We start from the raw sequence: 18644 nt of genomic DNA, 5'->3' as shown, positions 1-18644 counted from the left end.
GACTTTTAGAGTTGCATCAGTTTTAACTGTTCACTTTAGGGTTTTGGTCAACTGCAGATTTTGGAGGCCATGGAGGGGCAGAGATTAGACCAGAAGCTCGAGTGTAGGATGCATTGCTTACTCTGTAAGGTGAGTCTTCTCACTATACATACCTGAGTGGTGCTACTGAGTGACCGGAGGGTCTTATTCGAGTTATGTAATATTATGCATTTTGTCTTTCTTATACATGTTATAATATTATGTGCTTTACTAAGTATTATTTTGTGCTTTACTGAGCAGGACTGGATGGTCCAAACCGAGTTGTGAGACCGGAGGGTCTTCACGGAGACACATGACCGGAGGGTCCATGTTGAGTTATGATCATGAGAGGCTTAATATTTGTTTATGTGGTATATTCGGAAACTCGCTAAGTTTCGTGCTTACCGTGTTGTGTGATATGTTTTTCAGGTAGTTCTTAAGATCAAGGGAAGGTGTCGGCTTAATTGTACACACCATTTATAGATTATGATTTCAAGGATTCTGGGATTTTATCAAATATTGTTGACTTGTGTTTTGACAATTTATACCTTTTGTGGTTTTTGAGAAATGTGATAATGAGTTTATGTGATCCTAAAAATGAAATGTTTATTTAAAAATTTATGGTATTACACCTTAACTCCCCTATTGTATTTGTATAGGACTACCATAATGTTATTAGAGTTTTTATTGAGTTAAATACCATCAAAATGAGCCCATTCGGGATATTTGTCTAGTTCTTTTTGCTTGCTAATTTTGATAGAATTTGATATTAATAAACACGATAAGAAGATTATATTATTATCGTTTAGATTAAATACCCGATTAAAACTTTTTTTTCCATATAAAGGTCATTTGTGATTCCAACCAGCATGGAAGAAGATTAATTGATATCAGACAACCAAACTAATTATTTCCTTCCTCTAAAAATTATAGTTCATCTTTTATTTTTGGTTTATCTCAAAATAATAAACCATTTCTAAAAATAAATAATATTTTAACAAAATACTTCCTCATTATTACTTAACCAGCTAAACTGAAACATTAAATTCAAAATAATAACAAAATTATCATATTATTATATAAAATTAATAGTAATTAATATTTCTTTAAACTATATGATTTTTCGTGCATAATAATTTTGGGAGACTAAACTTCAAAAGTGGTCCAATGTGACTAGATTAATTATTAAAATTAAATTGTATTCACTAAGAGAAACATAATATATGCATCCATACTTCCATACTATAAAACAATTTAATTAGTGGTTTCCAATGAAGTGGGAGATCCCTTGGATCAGTTTACGAGTTTCCTCGGAGGTTTTTGGGTCCAGATCAATGGCGATCTTATTCAGATAAAAGCTATGTCCAATTCCATTACTCACCAATAGCTCAACCTTCTTCCCAGCTTTCTTCATCTCTTCGTAAAACTCCATCTCCGTATCTATCACCAAGTCCTCCTCCGCCACACACAGAAGATACGGCGGCAAATCCAGTCCCTGCAGTACCTCTCCCATCGGACATGTTATCGGGTGGTCTCTGGTGCTTCCCACCGGCAACCCCAGTTTCAGAAACTTATACAACATGTCCAGAGTCAGAAACGGAGACTCGGGTTTTTCCAACTCCGACTTGCTTTTCTCTGACCGGAGAAACCCCGGGTGGATGGGAATCGCTCCGGCGAGTCTCAGTGGATAGAGGTTTTCTCCGGCTGCCCTTTTAGCCACCTGATGGACAATGTTCCCGCCGGAGCTGTCCCCAATGAGGAAAACACGGTTGAAGTCTCCATGAGAAGACAGCCATGGTTGCTGTACTTTTCCGTCGGCCAAATCTTGGAGCCAGAGAAGGGTGGAGTAGGCATCATCTATGGCAGCAGGGAGGCGGTGCTCCGGTGCAAGACGGAGGTAGGTGCTGACAACGATAGCTCCAGCTTCACGTGCAAGACGAGTGTAGGTATTATAGTACATGAACCAATCCGCCTGGCTGATGCAAAATCCTCCGCCATGAAAGTGTAGGATTATGGGAAGCTTTCCGGAATCGGGTATCTCCGGGAGATAAACCCTGACGCGAAGATCCGAATCTGGATGGGTGAAGAGATCATGGGTTGCAACGCCATTGATGAAATTGTGGTGTGGTGGGACAGGATCAGACATGAACTTGAATTGCGGTGGTCCTGTCCACGTCCGATCAACAAAACCGTCGTTGTAGACAGCGAGCCAGCCGGAAACTTGGTCGACGATTGATCTTTGAAACACCATTTTTAATTGTTTCGAAAGTAGAAGTGAAGGTGGAATGGTGGATAGATGATATCTGTGTCGGGTCTTATATAACATTGGAGATGGTGGGTAAAGGCAAAGCAGTGGAAATTGTTTGAAGAAAACAGTTAAAGACTTAAATTATGGAGTCAACTGCTGCCGTTTGAAAGTTCATACTAATGTCCCTAACAAAAATATTTGTTGTCCTAACGTAACCCCACATCTTTTAAAAATGTTATATTACTATAATTTTAGATTTTTAATAGCAATAAAAAATATTTTACTTATAATGGTAAATAAAGAAAACAAAAACGCAACCCAATAAATTAGTTTCCTTCTAATAATAAATTAAAATAATGTCAAAAAAAAACCCAATTATAATATTTTGTGCAAGAGACTAATGGTAAAGGGATTTCCCGCCTTCCGGGGTAAGAAGGTATTGTTTTTGTGTGAAACTATAGTACAGAGCCGGAATTGGTAGATACAATTATTTTCAATGTATGATATTTTCGTTTAAAACAATATCAACTTGAATGTAGAGAATTACAATATAGGTGTAATTTGGTCACGGTTAACGGAATTACAATAGATTTGGTTATAAGTTACATAAATTTTGAGTGTTCATTGTTAAAACTTAAAATATCACACATAGGGGCTGCAAAAATCATTTCAACAGGTACATGTTTCATTCATTTTAAATGTAGACTTTTAGTTATTTTGACTATTTATAGCAACAAATAATTGAGTCAGTGTAACAAATTTTATAGATTTCCAGTAGTAAATGGTCTTAAAAGCAATAAAATTTCGAAAATGACATTAAATTTTAATTGGAATACAACAGATGGGGTCAAACCTGTTTAACAGTATAAATGGGAAATTTTCATCAAAATCTCTTAAAATCACAAACTTTTACCCAAACAACTGTATGTAGGGGCAGTTTGGTCAAAAACTATTAAATCATTAATTTATTATCCGAAAAACTCTTAAAATAACTGTTTTTTTTACCAAAAAAACAGTATGTATGGACAGTTTCGTCCAAATTGTTGAAATCGTTATTCTCTTTATCAAAAAAAATGGTATGGAGAGGCATTTTGGACAAAAAATGGTAAAGTAACAATTTTTACCAAAAGAACAGTATATAGTGGCATTTAGGTCAGAATTGTAAAAATCATTACTTTTTTTTTAATAAAAAAAACAACATGCATTGGCATTTTGGACAAAAATGTTAAAATCACTATTTTTTTTACTAAAAAACGGTATGTAGTTTCATTTTGTACAAAAACTCTACACTTTTGTTGCTCGGATCCTTTCGTGGGTGCGCACATTTAATTTTATTATAACCAAATCAATCATTAAGACGTGTCTTCTAAAAAAGCTGAAAGCGTATCATTGATACCTGCTCAAAAATATATTTAAGTAGGAGACAAAACTCAAATAGAGGGCCGAGTATGACAGCACCATGATCACAACTTCTACCTGTTGTTTCTTCACAAAATACTCGAGTCTTTGTGTCCTATTATAGCAAAAGAAAAGCCACAAAACAATTAGGCAGTAAAAAATTCATGAGATGACAGACTTAAATTTTTTTTAAAAAAAATCAAAATTTATGCTTCTTTTTGACAGCTTGCAGAGAGCACTTCAACCTTTTGAATCCGCTTCTTTTCTAGCTTTATGATTTTGCCTCATCACCTTTCGTATTCTCTTATCTTATAAAAACATAACATGTCAACTCTTTAATCCATAATTATTATAAAACATTAGTAAAATAAAACACATGTCCTTTTTTTTTTGACAAAACTTCAATCCAAATTCCTAGCTTACTTTTTTTTTTGACAAAAAGCAGCAGTATTACGAGCTACTAGATTTGAGCATCTAACCTGAAAAAAATAAAACACGTCTTTTTTTAATCCTACGCACAGGGTCCTAGATTTGAGAATCTAACCTAAAAAAATAAAACACGTCCTTCTTTGGTTCTACACATAGGGTCCCAGATTTGAGCATCTGACCTGAAAATAATAACAATATACTTTTCGTGACTATATTTATAATTATATTTTAGTTTCACATTTTGATAGTAAATATCATTATATGACTCTATACAATATCTAGTAGAGACTGATAAAAGGTAAATCAGTCATTTCAACATAAGACAATACACAATCGGATGTACTACCTGGACAGATTTGTTAGGTTGGAGAAGATGTAGTACATGCAAAATAGTAATTATCGAAATGCAAGCCGAAAGAACGTTTTTTGTATAGTTAAAAGAGGTCAAAAAATTTGTTTTACAGTCCAAAGACAGTAAAAAGGATTATTTGAGATCTAGTTTTAAGTAATGTGTTATAAAAATGTTAATTTTCTGGAAAGTTGGATGCTATAAGATGCTTTTTTTTAATCCAAAAATGTTAGAAAAATGATTTTTTTACAATAAAAAAAGTTTAAAAAAATTATTTTTTACATGCCAAAAATAGTAAAAAATAATAATAATGGTTTAAGTCATTTTTGGTCACTTAACTTTTGGTTTTTTTTCTCATTTGATCACTTAACTATTTTTAAGTTTTAAAAGATCATCAAACTTTTGATTTTGTACTCATTTAATCACTTAACTTTTGATTTGGTCACATTTAGTCAACCAACTTTTAGATTTCTGCTCATTTAGTCACCTAACTTTTAAAATTATGCTTATTTAGTCATTAAACTTTTAAAAAATATTAAAAGTTTAGTGACTAAATGAACACAATTTTAAAAGTTTGGTGACCAAATGTGACCAAAACAAAAGTTAAGTGACTAAATGAGCACAAAGCCAAAAGTTTGATTATCATTTAAAACTTAAAAAGAGTTAAGTGACCAAATGAGCACAAAACCAAAAGTTAAGTGACCAAAAATAATATAAACCCTAATAATAATGATGTCATTTATTCCAAAGAAGTCAAAAAGGCTTTTTTTTAAGTAGAAAAAAGTTCAAAAAAAATTGTAATAGTCTTAAAATATTTTTAAAAAAATATAGAATTCTTATATTGGAATGTATAAGGCTTATATTTGGATAGGTTTACCAAAAAGGCAAAAATATAATGGTATGTGAGGACGATTATGCAGAAAGTGAAAGTAGAATGTTATATTTGGGTATGTTGTCCAAGAAGTTTACTTGTTTTTGTGACCCACGATATAGAGTTTATAAAAAAAAAATGAATCAGGGTGCACAAATTGCAATACATGCCCAAGGAGATTCACTTACAGTTATAGTTTCAAGGAGTTTTGTAATGTTTTTCTGACTTGATGTATTATACTTATCTTTCTTCTCTCCTTTGGCTTTTGACACCACCTCATTTTCAAAAAGAAACTAACAATTCGAGTTGCATTCATGTCACAACTAGGAATTTTGGTGCCTTGTAACTACGACACCTACAACAACTATGAATCAATAACATGAAAGCATGCATGATGCTTATTCTATAACAACAAAACTTCATCAAATACTTCATACAAGCACTGCAAATAGTCAACAAAGAGTTGGAAACCCTAGAAATCTCGTTTCAAGTCCATTTTGGACTAGGATTTCCTTATTAGGCCCAATGGGCCAATAAGCTTCCAATTTGACTATCCTGGTCTTAGAACTCTTAAATGAGCTCTAGTTGGACCCCCTTCCATTATTTTAATATTCTGGGCCATATTGGGCCTAGAATGGAATATAATACTTTATTGAGCCTTACTAGGTCCCAACAAATTTAGATTAGCCCTAATGAGTCATAAAAATTGTACTTTGATTTATTTGGGCCAAACAATCATCTAACTTAACTATAACATGGGCTTAAGGGCAAAAAGTCCAAATCTTCTCTCTTCCCCTCTTCATTTTCGGCCCAAACCCACAAGAGAAAGAAGAGTTGACTTTCTCATGCCACCTCACATTTATCCATAGGTTTTCCATGCATTCATCTCATGTTTTCATGCATGTCAACTCAAAGATCTCTCCTCTTTCTCTCCCTTTTTGCTCTCGGCCAAAACAAGAGGACACACACACACAAACACTTCATTCAAAACTCTCTCAAGGAAATTCTCTCTAATCCTCTCCAAGTTTTCGAGATTTAGGAAGCTTTCAAGGAAATAAAACCACAAAACTCATTATTTAAGGTAATATATTGCTTGGATCGATAATCTGGCTACCTCATTTCATCAAAAATCTCTTCTAAATCCATTCAATCTTGTGATCTTGCACCTTAGAAGCCTCTAAATTCGAGATCATCCAAGAAAGCTTACTTGGATCGAAATTTTCTACCTTCTTCTCTTCAAAACCGAAACTACAACTCAAGGTGAGCTTCATACCCCTCTCTTTTTGGTTTTCATATGTTTTATGGGGGAGAATACAAGAAAATGTATAGATCTATGTGTATGTGTATGCTATGTGTGATTTTATGCATGTATGTGTGTGATTTTATGTGTTTTTATGATAAACATGTAACCAAAAGAGGTGTTAACTCGAGATCTATGACATGAGAAAGAAAACAAACATAATCTAAGTTATTTTACACTAAATAAGTCAAGAAAAATAGCTTATAAGGTTATGAGGAACATATTCTAACATAAAACCTATTTTAGGGCTTAAATTGTCAAAAATACAAAACTTGGGTTAAAAACTGTCAAGTCACGGTTTCTTGAGGGTCAAAAGGGTCAAAATAGTGTCTATAATCATTTTTTTGAATATTAGAATTTTCAAAGGACTTGAAATGCAAATTTTTAGCTTAATGGGCTAAATTTGGGCTTTTTGGCCCAATAAGCCCATAATTGCGAAAAATGAAGTTTAAAAGGGGCTGAAATGAAATTTTCTGCAAAACAGGGGATAAGAAGTGTAATAAAACTATTTCAAAGATCAAAAATGCCACCTTAGTAGCATCTCTCTCATGAGTCCTGAATTCAGCGATCTCCTCAGGAGTAGCAGTAGACTCATCAAGTTCTTTTAACTCCTTATCGAGGACATATTCCTTTTCCTTGTAACGAGTAACCATCCTGATGTTCCTAATCCAATCCATGAAGTTGGAACCATCAAAGATAACCCTCCCACAAAGATTCATGAGAGAGAAAGAACCAGTTGGGTTAGAGCCTGAAGCATTAGTGTTGGAAGACATCTGAAAAGAGAGTAAGTTTAGATTAGATATATATAGGATCCTTAATAAGACAACCAAATGTAATATTAAGGCTAGGATCCAATCACAATATATTACACTTAGAAGAGGGATGCCGTAATCTAAGTAATAATATATTTGAAAGGTAGGTGAATGACGATTCACCAATTTCCACCATGAAAACGAAATGATTTATTAGGTTTAATTGGATTTGAAATTCCTAGATTCTTTTGAGATTCATTGAACTTTTCAATGGCATGTTTCAATCTCGATTGTGCCCTTCAAATTTTGTGACTGGGATGCCGAGGATCACAAAACAAGGTGTGAATAACTATACAAATTCACTTGGTACTCTTAATATTATCACCTAATCAATGTGCCGGTTAACCACATACGCTCCATTGATCTATGACAAACATTAAGTCACCCTTCGTGATCCTTACTAGTCCTAGTTAGTGTGCCGGTTAACCACACACGCTCCATCAACGACTTGGTAAGGTACAAAGTGTGAATTCCATGGACTAGCACCATGTTCACATTTTCCTAAAATAACTAAGATTGGGAATTAAAAGAGTTTAGTTATTTTATAATATTCATTATACTTTTAATGAGGATTTAAAGTCATTGTTCTACCCGTTCGGCTAACGACCCTCCACCGATCAAGCAAGCGGTGGGTGAGAGTATACACACATTAAGTCGCCATTTTATAGGCAACAACCTTATACCCACCTTATAGACCGGCTTCGTGAATGAGGCCTATTAACGGTAAAACGACTTATTCTTATACATATATATATAATAATTAACCATTAATGTTATAAACAGTATAAGGGTTGAATTTTAACTATTAAAACTCTAAGGTTTGGAATTAAAGTTTATTAAAGTGTGTGAAACTTTACAAATTCCAAAACTTGAGGGCAAGTTTTGTAACTTTGCAAAACTCTTTATTTCATAACTTATGAATTAAAGGTTCATAAAAATGAAGACTCTTCATTTTCATGTAACTTATGTGTTTTAAGTGTGTGTTAAATAAGAGTGACCTTTGGAAATCCATAACTTGAGGACAAATTATGGACTCCATTAAAACACATAAATGATAAAGAATTAATCCTAAACAATTCAGCAAATAATTCCTATCATTTTCTAAATTCATAAGAACATGAACATGATCATCAAAAATTCAAGAATTATATGAACACATAAAATCATGGAATTTTGATATATGCTATTGTAAATGGATTAGAACAACCATTACACCAACTAAAATAAGTTTTATAACACCAAAACAATTTAGGGTAATGTTTCTAGTCTATTTCCAGTAGCAAAAGTCGAGAATCTGCACTCTTTCGATCCTACTCGTCGAGTGCATGAACTGACTCATCGAGTAGGTTGAAGTTTGCCTTGGACTCGTCGAGTCCCCCCAATGGACTCGGCGAGTCCACCATGCAGACAGCAACGATTTCGACCTTTTTCACTATTTTGCATCAAGTAGCAAAAAAGCAAGCCTAGGCTCTGATACCACTGTTGGGTTTTGAGCAATCTAACACTTCCTAAGTGTGCATGCAACCCTAATAAACCTTGGATCTATGTTTGTCTAAATACATGCAAAATAATAATTTTCCAAGGTTTATAACCTATCTAACATGGCATGGGGAACATTTCAACATAAAAGAGTTAGAAGAGATTACATACCTTTTGGTAAGTTTGGTTCTAAGGAGTTTGAGGGCCAAGCACCAATAGTGTGAATGCCTCAAATGGAATCACAAACACCACAAACTCTTGGAAAACTTTGAGAGAGTATACACCTTGTATAAAATCGGCCACACACATGCACACACACACTAGCTCACTAGTTTTCTCTTAGGCTCCATTTCATGCTCCATAAGCATGCTTATATAGTGTGCATGGTTAGGGTAAAACCCTAATAACCCATGTCTTTTCCTTTTCCAAGGATCCATGGGTTAAAAGCTCCATGGATCATCCATGGACTTCCACATAAGCCTAGCCCATTAACAAATGAGTATTAGCCCACACTATATAAAACAAATAGCCCATAATTTAATTAGTCTTCCTTTTAATCTCTAAATTAATTCATAATTAATTTAAGACTAAAAATAATTAAATAACGTAACTTCATATTAATATATTATAACTCATAATATATTAATAAACATATGTGTATAACTCTCATAAAATTATCCATAATAGTTTGGATGAGATGCAACCCAAATGGACCATGTCGGTCGGGTCAAGTATATACCAAATAAGTTATGGACTTAGACACCTTATCCAACAGAGTCAACTCGACGAGTAGGTAGGGTTTTCCTGGTCTTTTGGACGCTGCATGGACCCGATGAGTTGGCTAGCAACTCGGCGAGTAGACTCGGGTTTTCGCAATTTACTGAGTTCTGAGGGACTCGATGAGTTCATGAGCTGTACTCGATGAGTTGAGTCAACATGGACTGTTGACTTGAGTGTTGACATGTGTTGACTTTTAGAGTTACATCAGTTTTAACTGTTGACTTTAGGGTTTTGGTCAACTGCAGATTTTGGAGGCCATGGAGGGGCAGAGATTAGACCAGAAGCTCGAGTGTAGGATGCATTGCTTACTCTGCAAGGTGATTCTTCTCACTATACTTACCTGAGTGGTGCTACTGAGTGACCGGAGGGTCTTATTCGAGTTATGTAATATTATGCATTTTGTCTTTCTTATACATGTTATAATATTATGTGCTTTATTAAGTATTATTTTGTGCTTTACTGAGCAGGACTGGATGGTCCAAACTGAGTTGTGAGACCGAAGGGTCTTCACGGAGACACATGACCGGAGGGTCCATGTTGAGTTATGATCATGAGAGGCTTAATATTTGTTTATGTGGTATATTCGGAAACTCGCTAAGTTTCGTGCTTACCGTGTTGTGTGATATGTTTTTCAGGTAGTTCTTAAGATCAAGGGAAGGTGTCGGCTTAATTGTACACACCATTTATAGATTATGATTTCAAGGATTCTGGGATTTTATCAAATATTGTTGACTTGTGTTTTGACAATTTATACCTTTTGTGGTTTTTGAGAAATGTGATAATGAGTTTATGTGATCCTAAAAATGAAATGTTTATTTAAAAATTTATGGTATTACACCTTAACTCCCCTATTGTATTTGTATAGGACTACCATAATGTTATTAGAGTTTTTATTGAGTTAAATACCATCAAAATGAGCCCATTCGGGATATTTGTCTAGTTCTTTTTGCTTGCTAATTTTGATAGAATTTGATATTAATAAACACGATAAGAAGATTATATTATTATCGTTTAGATTAAATACCCGATTAAAACTTTTTTTTCCATATAAAGGTCATTTATGATTCCAACCAGCATGGAAGAAGATTAATTGATATCAGACAACCAAACTAATTATTTCCTTCCTCTAAAAATTATAGTTCATCTTTTATTTTTGGTTTATCTCAAAATAATAAACCATTTCTAAAAATAAATAATATTTTAACAAAATACTTCCTCATTATTACTTAACCAGCTAAACTGAAACATTAAATTCAAAATAATAACAAAATTATCATATTATTATATAAAATTAATAGTAATTAATATTTCTTTAAACTATATGATTTTTCGTGCATAATAATTTTGGGAGACTAAACTTCAAAAGTGGTCCAATGTGACTAGATTAATTATTAAAATTAAATTGTATTCACTAAGAGAAACATAATATATGCATCCATACTTCCATACTATAAAACAATTTAATTAGTGGTTTCCAATGAAGTGGGAGATCCCTTGGATCAGTTTACGAGTTTCCTCGGAGGTTTTTGGGTCCAGATCAATGGCGATCTTATTCAGATAAAAGCTATGTCCAATTCCATTACTCACCAATAGCTCAACCTTCTTCCCAGCTTTCTTCATCTCTTCGTAAAACTCCATCTCCGTATCTATCACCAAGTCCTCCTCCGCCACACACAGAAGATACGGCGGCAAATCCAGTCCCTGCAGTACCTCTCCCATCGGACATGTTATCGGGTGGTCTCTGGTGCTTCCCACCGGCAACCCCAGTTTCAGAAACTTATACAACATGTCCAGAGTCAGAAACGGAGACTCGGGTTTTTCCAACTCCGACTTGCTTTTCTCTGACCGGAGAAACCCCGGGTGGATGGGAATCGCTCCGGCGAGTCTCAGTGGATAGAGGTTTTCTCCGGCTGCCCTTTTAGCCACCTGATGGACAATGTTCCCGCCGGAGCTGTCCCCAATGAGGAAAACACGGTTGAAGTCTCCATGAGAAGACAGCCATGGTTGCTGTACTTTTCCGTCGGCCAAATCTTGGAGCCAGAGAAGGGTGGAGTAGGCATCATCTATGGCAGCAGGGAGGCGGTGCTCCGGTGCAAGACGGAGGTAGGTGCTGACAACGATAGCTCCAGCTTCACGTGCAAGACGAGTGTAGGTATTATAGTACATGAACCAATCCGCCTGGCTGATGCAAAATCCTCCGCCATGAAAGTGTAGGATTATGGGAAGCTTTCCGGAATCGGGTATCTCCGGGAGATAAACCCTGACGCGAAGATCCGAATCTGGATGGGTGAAGAGATCATGGGTTGCAACGCCATTGATGAAATTGTGGTGTGGTGGGACAGGATCAGACATGAACTTGAATTGCGGTGGTCCTGTCCACGTCCGATCAACAAAACCGTCGTTGTAGACAGCGAGCCAGCCGGAAACTTGGTCGACGATTGATCTTTGAAACACCATTTTTAATTGTTTCGAAAGTAGAAGTGAAGGTGGAATGGTGGATAGATGATATCTGTGTCGGGTCTTATATAACATTGGAGATGGTGGGTAAAGGCAAAGCAGTGGAAATTGTTTGAAGAAAACAGTTAAAGACTTAAATTATGGAGTCAACTGCTGCCGTTTGAAAGTTCATACTAATGTCCCTAACAAAAATATTTGTTGTCCTAACGTAACCCCACATCTTTTAAAAATGTTATATTACTATAATTTTAGATTTTTAATAGCAATAAAAAATATTTTACTTATAATGGTAAATAAAGAAAACAAAAACGCAACCCAATAAATTAGTTTCCTTCTAATAATAAATTAAAATAATGTCAAAAAAAAAACCCAATTATAATATTTTGTGCAAGAGACTAATGGTAAAGGGATTTCCCGGGGTAAGAAGGTATTGTTTTTGTGTGAAACTATAGTACAGAGCCGGAATTGGTAGATACAATTATTTTCAATGTATGATATTTTCGTTTAAAACAATATCACCTTGAATGTAGAGAATTACAATAGAGGTGTAATTTGGTCACGGTTAACGGAATTACAATAGATTTGGTCATAAGTTACATAAATTTTGAGTGTTCATTGTTAAAACTTAAAATATCACACATTGAAACTAAAATTAGAACATAGGGGCTGCAAAAATCATTTCAACAGGTACATGTTTCATTCATTTTAAATGTAGACTTTTAGTTATTTTGACTATTTATAGCAACAAATAATTGAGTCAGTGTAACAAATTTTATAGATTTCCAGCAGTAAATGGTCTTAAAAGCAATAAAATTTCGAAAATGACATTAAATTTTAATTGGAATACAACAGATGGGGTCAAACCTGTTTAACAGTATAAATGGGAAATTTTCATCAAAATCTCTTAAAATCACAAACTTTTACCCAAACAACTGTATGTAGGGGCAGTTTGGTCAAAAACTATTAAATCATTAATTTATTATCCGAAAAACTCTTAAAATAACTGTTTTTTTTACCAAAAAAACAGTATGTATGGACAGTTTCGTCCAAATTGTTGAAATCGTTATTCTCTTTATCAAAAAAATGGTATGGAGAGGCATTTTGGACAAAAAATGGTAAAGTAACAATTTTTACCAAAAGAACAGTATATAGTGGCATTTAGGTCAGAATTGTAAAAATCATTACTTTTTTTTAATCAAAAAAACAACATGCATTGGCATTTTGGACAAAAATGTTAAAATCACTATTTTTTTTACTAAAAAACGGTATGTAGTGTCATTTTGTACAAAAACTCTACACTTTTGTTGCTCGGATCCTTTCGTGGGTGCGCACATTTAATTTTATTATAACCAAATCAATCATTAAGACGTGTCTTCTAAAAAAGCTGAAAGCGTATCATTGATACCTGCTCAAAAATATATTTAAATATATTTAAGTAGGAGACAAAACTCAAATAGAGGGCCGAGTATGACAGCAGCATGATCACAACTTCTACCTGTTGTTTCTTCACAAAATACTCGAGTCTTTGTGTCCTATTATAGCAAAAGAAAAGCCACAAAACAATTAGGCAGTAAAAAATTCATGAGATGACAGACTTAAATTTTTTTAAAAAAAAATCAAAATTTATGCTTCTTTTTGACAGCTTGCAGAGAGCACTTCAACCTTTTGAATCCGCTTCTTTTCTAGCTTTATGATTTTGCCTCATCACCTTTCGTATTCTCTTATCTTATAAAACCATAACATGTCAACTCTTTAATCCATAATTATTATAAAACATTAGTAAAATAAAACACATGTCCTTTTTTTTTTGACAAAACTTCAATCCAAATTCCTAACTTACTTTTTTTTGACAAAAAGCAGCAGTATTACGAGCTACTAGATTTGAGCATCTAACCTGAAAAAAATAAAACACGTCTTCTTTTTATCCTACGCACAGGGTCCTAGATTTGAGAATCTAACCTAAAAAAATAAAACACGTCCTTCTTTGGTTCTACACATAGGGTCCCAGATTTGAGCATCTGACCTGAAAATAATAGCAATATACTTTTCGTGACTATATTTATAATTATATTTTAGTTTCACTTTTTGATAGTAAATATCATTATATGACTCTATACAATATCTAGTAGAGACTGATAAAAGGTAAATCAGTCATTTCAACATAAGACAATACACAATCGGATGTACTACCTGGACATATTTGTTAGGTTGGAGAAGATGTAGTACATGCAAAATAGTAATTATCGAAATGCAAGCCGAAAGAAGGTTTTTTGTATAGTTAAAAGAGGTCAAAAAATTTGTTTTACAGTCCAAAGACAGTAAAAAGGATTATTTGAGATCTAGTTTTAAGTAATGTGTTATAAAAATGTTAATTTTCTGGAAAGTTGGATGCTATAAGATGCTTTTTTTTAATCCAAAAATGTTAGAAAAATGATCTTTTTACAATAAAAAAAGTTTAAAAAAATTATTTTTTACATGCCAAAAATAGTAAAAAATAATAATAATGGTTTAGGTCATTTTTGGTCACTTAACTTTTGGTTTTTTTTCTCATTTGATCACTTAACTATTTTTAAGTTTTAAAAGATCATCAAACTTTTGATTTTGTACTCATTTAATCACTTAACTTTTGATTTGGTCACATTTAGTCAACCAACTTTTAGATTTCTGCTCATTTAGTCACCTAACTTTTAAAATTATGCTTATTTAGTCATTAAACTTTTAAAAAATATTAAAAGTTTAGTGACTAAATGAACACAATTTTAAAAGTTTGGTGACCAAATGTGACCAAAACAAAAGTTAAGTGACTAAATGAGCACAAAGCCAAAAGTTTGATTATCATTTAAAACTTAAAAAGAGTTAAGTGACCAAATGAGCACAAAACCAAAAGTTAAGTGACCAAAAATAATATAAACCCTAATAATAATGATGTCATTTATTCCAAAGAAGTCAAAAAGGCTTTTTTTTAAGTAGAAAAAAGTTCAAAAAAAATTGTAATAGTCTTAAAATATTTTTAAAAAAATATAGAATTCTTATATTGGAATGTATAAGGCTTATATTTGGATAGGTTTACCAAAAAGGCAAAAATATAATGGTATGTGAGGACGATTATGCAGAAAGTGAAAGTAGAATGTTATATTTGGGTATGTTGTCCAAGAAGTTTACTTGTTTTTGTGACCCACGATATAGAGTTTATAAAAAAAAATGAATCAGGGAGCACAAATTGCAATACATGCCCAAGGAGATTCACTTACAGTTACAGTTTCAAGGAGTTTTGTAATGTTTTTCTGACTTGATGTATTATACTTATCTTTCTTCTCTCCTTTGGCTTTTGACACCACCTCATTTTCAAAAAGAAACTAACAATTCGAGTTGCATTCATGTCACAACTAGGAATTTTGGTGCCTTATAACTACGACACCTACAACAACTATGAATCAATAACATGAAATCATGCATGATGCTTATTCTATAACAACAAAACTTCATCAAATACTTCATACAAGCACTGCAAATAGTCAACAAAGAGTTGGAAACCCTAGAAATCTCGTTTCAAGTCCATTTTGGACTAGGATTTCCTTATTAGGCCCAATGGGCCAATAAGCTTCCAATTTGACTATCCTGGTCTTAGAACTCTTAAATGAGCTCTAGTTGGACCCCCTTCCATTATTTTAATATTCTGGGCCATATTGGGCCTAGAATGGAATATAATACTTTATTGAGCCTTACTAGGTCCCAACAAATTTAGATTAGCCCTAATGAGTCATAAAAATTGTACTTTGATTTATTTGGGCCAAACAATCATCTAACTTAACTATAACATGGGCTTAAGGGCAAAAAGTCCAAATCTTCTCTCTTCCCCTCTTCATTTTCGGCCCAAACCCACAAGAGAAAGAAGAGTTGACTTTCTCATGCCACCTCACATTTATCCATAGGTTTTCCATGCATTCATCTCATGTTTTCATGCATGTCAACTCAAAGATCTCTCCTCTTTCTCTCCCTTTTTGCTCTCGGCCAAAACAAGAGGACACACACACACAAACACTTCATTCAAAACTCTCTCAAGGAAATTCTCTCTAATCCTCTCCAAGTTTTCGAGATTTAGGAAGCTTTCAAGGAAATAAAACCACAAAACTCATTATTTAAGGTAATATATTGCTTGGATCGATAATCTGGCTACCTCATTTCATCAAAAATCTCTTCTAAATCCATTCAATCTTGTGATCTTGCACCTTAGAAGCCTCTAAATTCGAGATCATCCAAGAAAGCTTACTTGGATCGAAATTTTCTACCTTCTTCTCTTCAAAACCGAAACTACAACTCAAGGTGAGCTTCATACCCCTCTCTTTTTGGTTTTCATATGTTTTATGGGGGAGAATACAAGAAAATGTATAGATCTATGTGTATGTGTATGCTATGTGTGATTTTATGCATGTATGTGTGTGATTTTATGTGTTTTTATGATAAACATGTAACCAAAAGAGGTGTTAACTCGAGATCTATGACATGAGAAAGAAAACAAACATAATCTAAGTTATTTTACACTAAATAAGTCAAGAAAAATAGCTTATAAGGTTATGAGGAACATATTCTAACATAAAACCTATTTTAGGGCTTAAATTGTCAAAAATACAAAACTTGGGTTAAAAACTGTCAAGTCACGGTTTCTTGAGGGTCAAAAGGGTCAAAATAGTGTCTATAATCATTTTTTTGAATATTAGAATTTTCAAAGGACTTGAAATGCAAATTTTTAGCTTAATGGGCTAAATTTGGGCTTTTTGGCCCAATAAGCCCATAATTGCGAAAAATGAAGTTTAAAAGGGGCTGAAATGAAATTTTCTGCAAAACAGGGGATAAGAAGTGTAATAAAACTATTTCAAAGATCAAAAATGCTTTTCAATTCCAAAAAGGATAAAAAATGTAAACTTTTTAAATTTTGGGCCAAAACTGTAAAAGTTGCGAAAAATGAGGTTCTAACCGAGAAATACCATTCTGGAAGGGCTAAAGCTGTTAAAAAAAATTTGGGTTAAAACTATCTTTTCAACAAGTTTATGATACAAAAGTGTCAAGAAAATGTTTTAAGGACTAAAAATGGAATTCTTTTATATAAAGGACTAAAAGTGTTACTTTTATGAAAGAAAGGTAGTGAAAAGGTCAAATTCTACTTTTAAACAAATAAATTCATTAAGACAAAATACAAGATCCACGACTACTGACAAAACGGAAAACGAATACACATTCAACACCAAATATCGTTATAAACGAATTGATTCGGTCTCGAATAAATACAAAACAACAATCATTAAATCAAAACACTTCAATGGATATGTGATGCCTACAATGAGTAAATCTTCAAACTTTGGGCTTGTGAGTTTCAAATCATGGTTATTGGGCCTTGCAAGCCCACCAACATGCTCTATGGGCCCAAAGGGACAACGCTTATATGTTATTGGGCCTTCAATGACCCAATATTTTATAAAATGACTTTTAATAGCTTTTATGTGCTAATAGGCCAAAGTGTCTCGTTAGAAAAGTTAGTAAGGTCACAGTAATCAAATGCGAGTTGGACCATTGTGTCTTTCGCATCTAGGACAGCTTAAGGTACTTAAGATAGTAGTGGGACATAATGCTCCCCTTCTCTTCGTTCGCTAAGGCTACGAGATATCAAAGTAGACAAAATTAGGACGATATACAATGAGGATTAATCAATATTCATTCGTTAAGACAATACACAAATCAGAAATCACGAATACATTTCAACATCGGAAATCGTCGGGTTTTCTGGGGAATTCAATACTACTCGCTCGAAACTTTATAACTATGATACAAAACACCCTTCATATATATGTTTTTGAAATCATTAATGCATCAACTTATGGATCTCCACACTTTGATAAACAAAAGTCTTTTCAGAAAATATCATATTTTCTGGGTTTTACAAACTACACAAATCATTTTATCACAACATTGCTTATGAACTCACCAACATTTCATATGTTGACGTTTTTCCAAAATAACTTGTAATGTAAAACAATGTACATGATGTGAACAATTCCAGTTGTGATATAATGATGCATGGTGATGTTTATGTTATGATTCATGTATATTCATTGCGATGATATTAAATTTAAGTCACGTGAGCCCTCAGACGTTTCCGCCGTCTGGTTCGGGGGTGTGACAATTCATCAATCAAATTCATGTATATTCATTGTAACAGTTATCTATCTTTGAAGTTAAATTTAAGACTCATCCTGACCATAGAGCCGTAAAGAATTTCAAATTTTTTTCAACTGATACTAAAGTCTACTTGCTCTTTTGTTGCAACTTCAGTTCACCACTGAAACCCCTTATGGTGTTGGACTTAAATCCTATACTCTATTCAAGTCATCCATGCTTGTAAACTTTGTCTTCTTTCAACCCAATTTGAACCTACAAATCATAAAAACTTTATCAAAATCAATCACATTTTTAGATTTAGTAAATTGTACAAACAAAATTTATCTATG

General features: G+C 33.5%; 2 protein-coding genes across 2 annotated transcripts; both read right to left on the bottom strand.

Annotated features, from left to right (window-relative positions):
* Nucleotides 1-1170: 1170 nt before the first annotated feature.
* LOC145041609 (putative carboxylesterase 17) lies at nucleotides 1171-2322 on the bottom strand. Its single transcript, XM_078989744.1, has one exon. The coding sequence runs from the start codon at nucleotides 2267-2269 to the stop codon at nucleotides 1277-1279; it is 993 nt and encodes a 330-aa protein (XP_078845870.1). The 5' UTR covers nucleotides 2270-2322; the 3' UTR covers nucleotides 1171-1276.
* Nucleotides 2323-11042: 8720 nt separating this feature from the next.
* On the bottom strand, nucleotides 11043-12194 carry LOC145041608 (putative carboxylesterase 17). Its single transcript, XM_078989743.1, has one exon. It carries the CDS (start codon nucleotides 12139-12141, stop codon nucleotides 11149-11151), a length of 993 nt encoding a protein of 330 aa, XP_078845869.1. The 5' UTR covers nucleotides 12142-12194; the 3' UTR covers nucleotides 11043-11148.
* Nucleotides 12195-18644: the final 6450 nt, after the last annotated feature.

This window comes from Lactuca saligna, chromosome 4 (assembly GCF_052625555.1).
Source record: "Lactuca saligna cultivar CGN05327 chromosome 4, ASM5262555v1, whole genome shotgun sequence".
NCBI classification, from domain to species: domain Eukaryota; kingdom Viridiplantae; phylum Streptophyta; class Magnoliopsida; order Asterales; family Asteraceae; genus Lactuca; species Lactuca saligna.
Note: the sequence above shows the minus strand (reverse complement) of the source record. Positions and strands in the feature narration are given on the sequence as shown.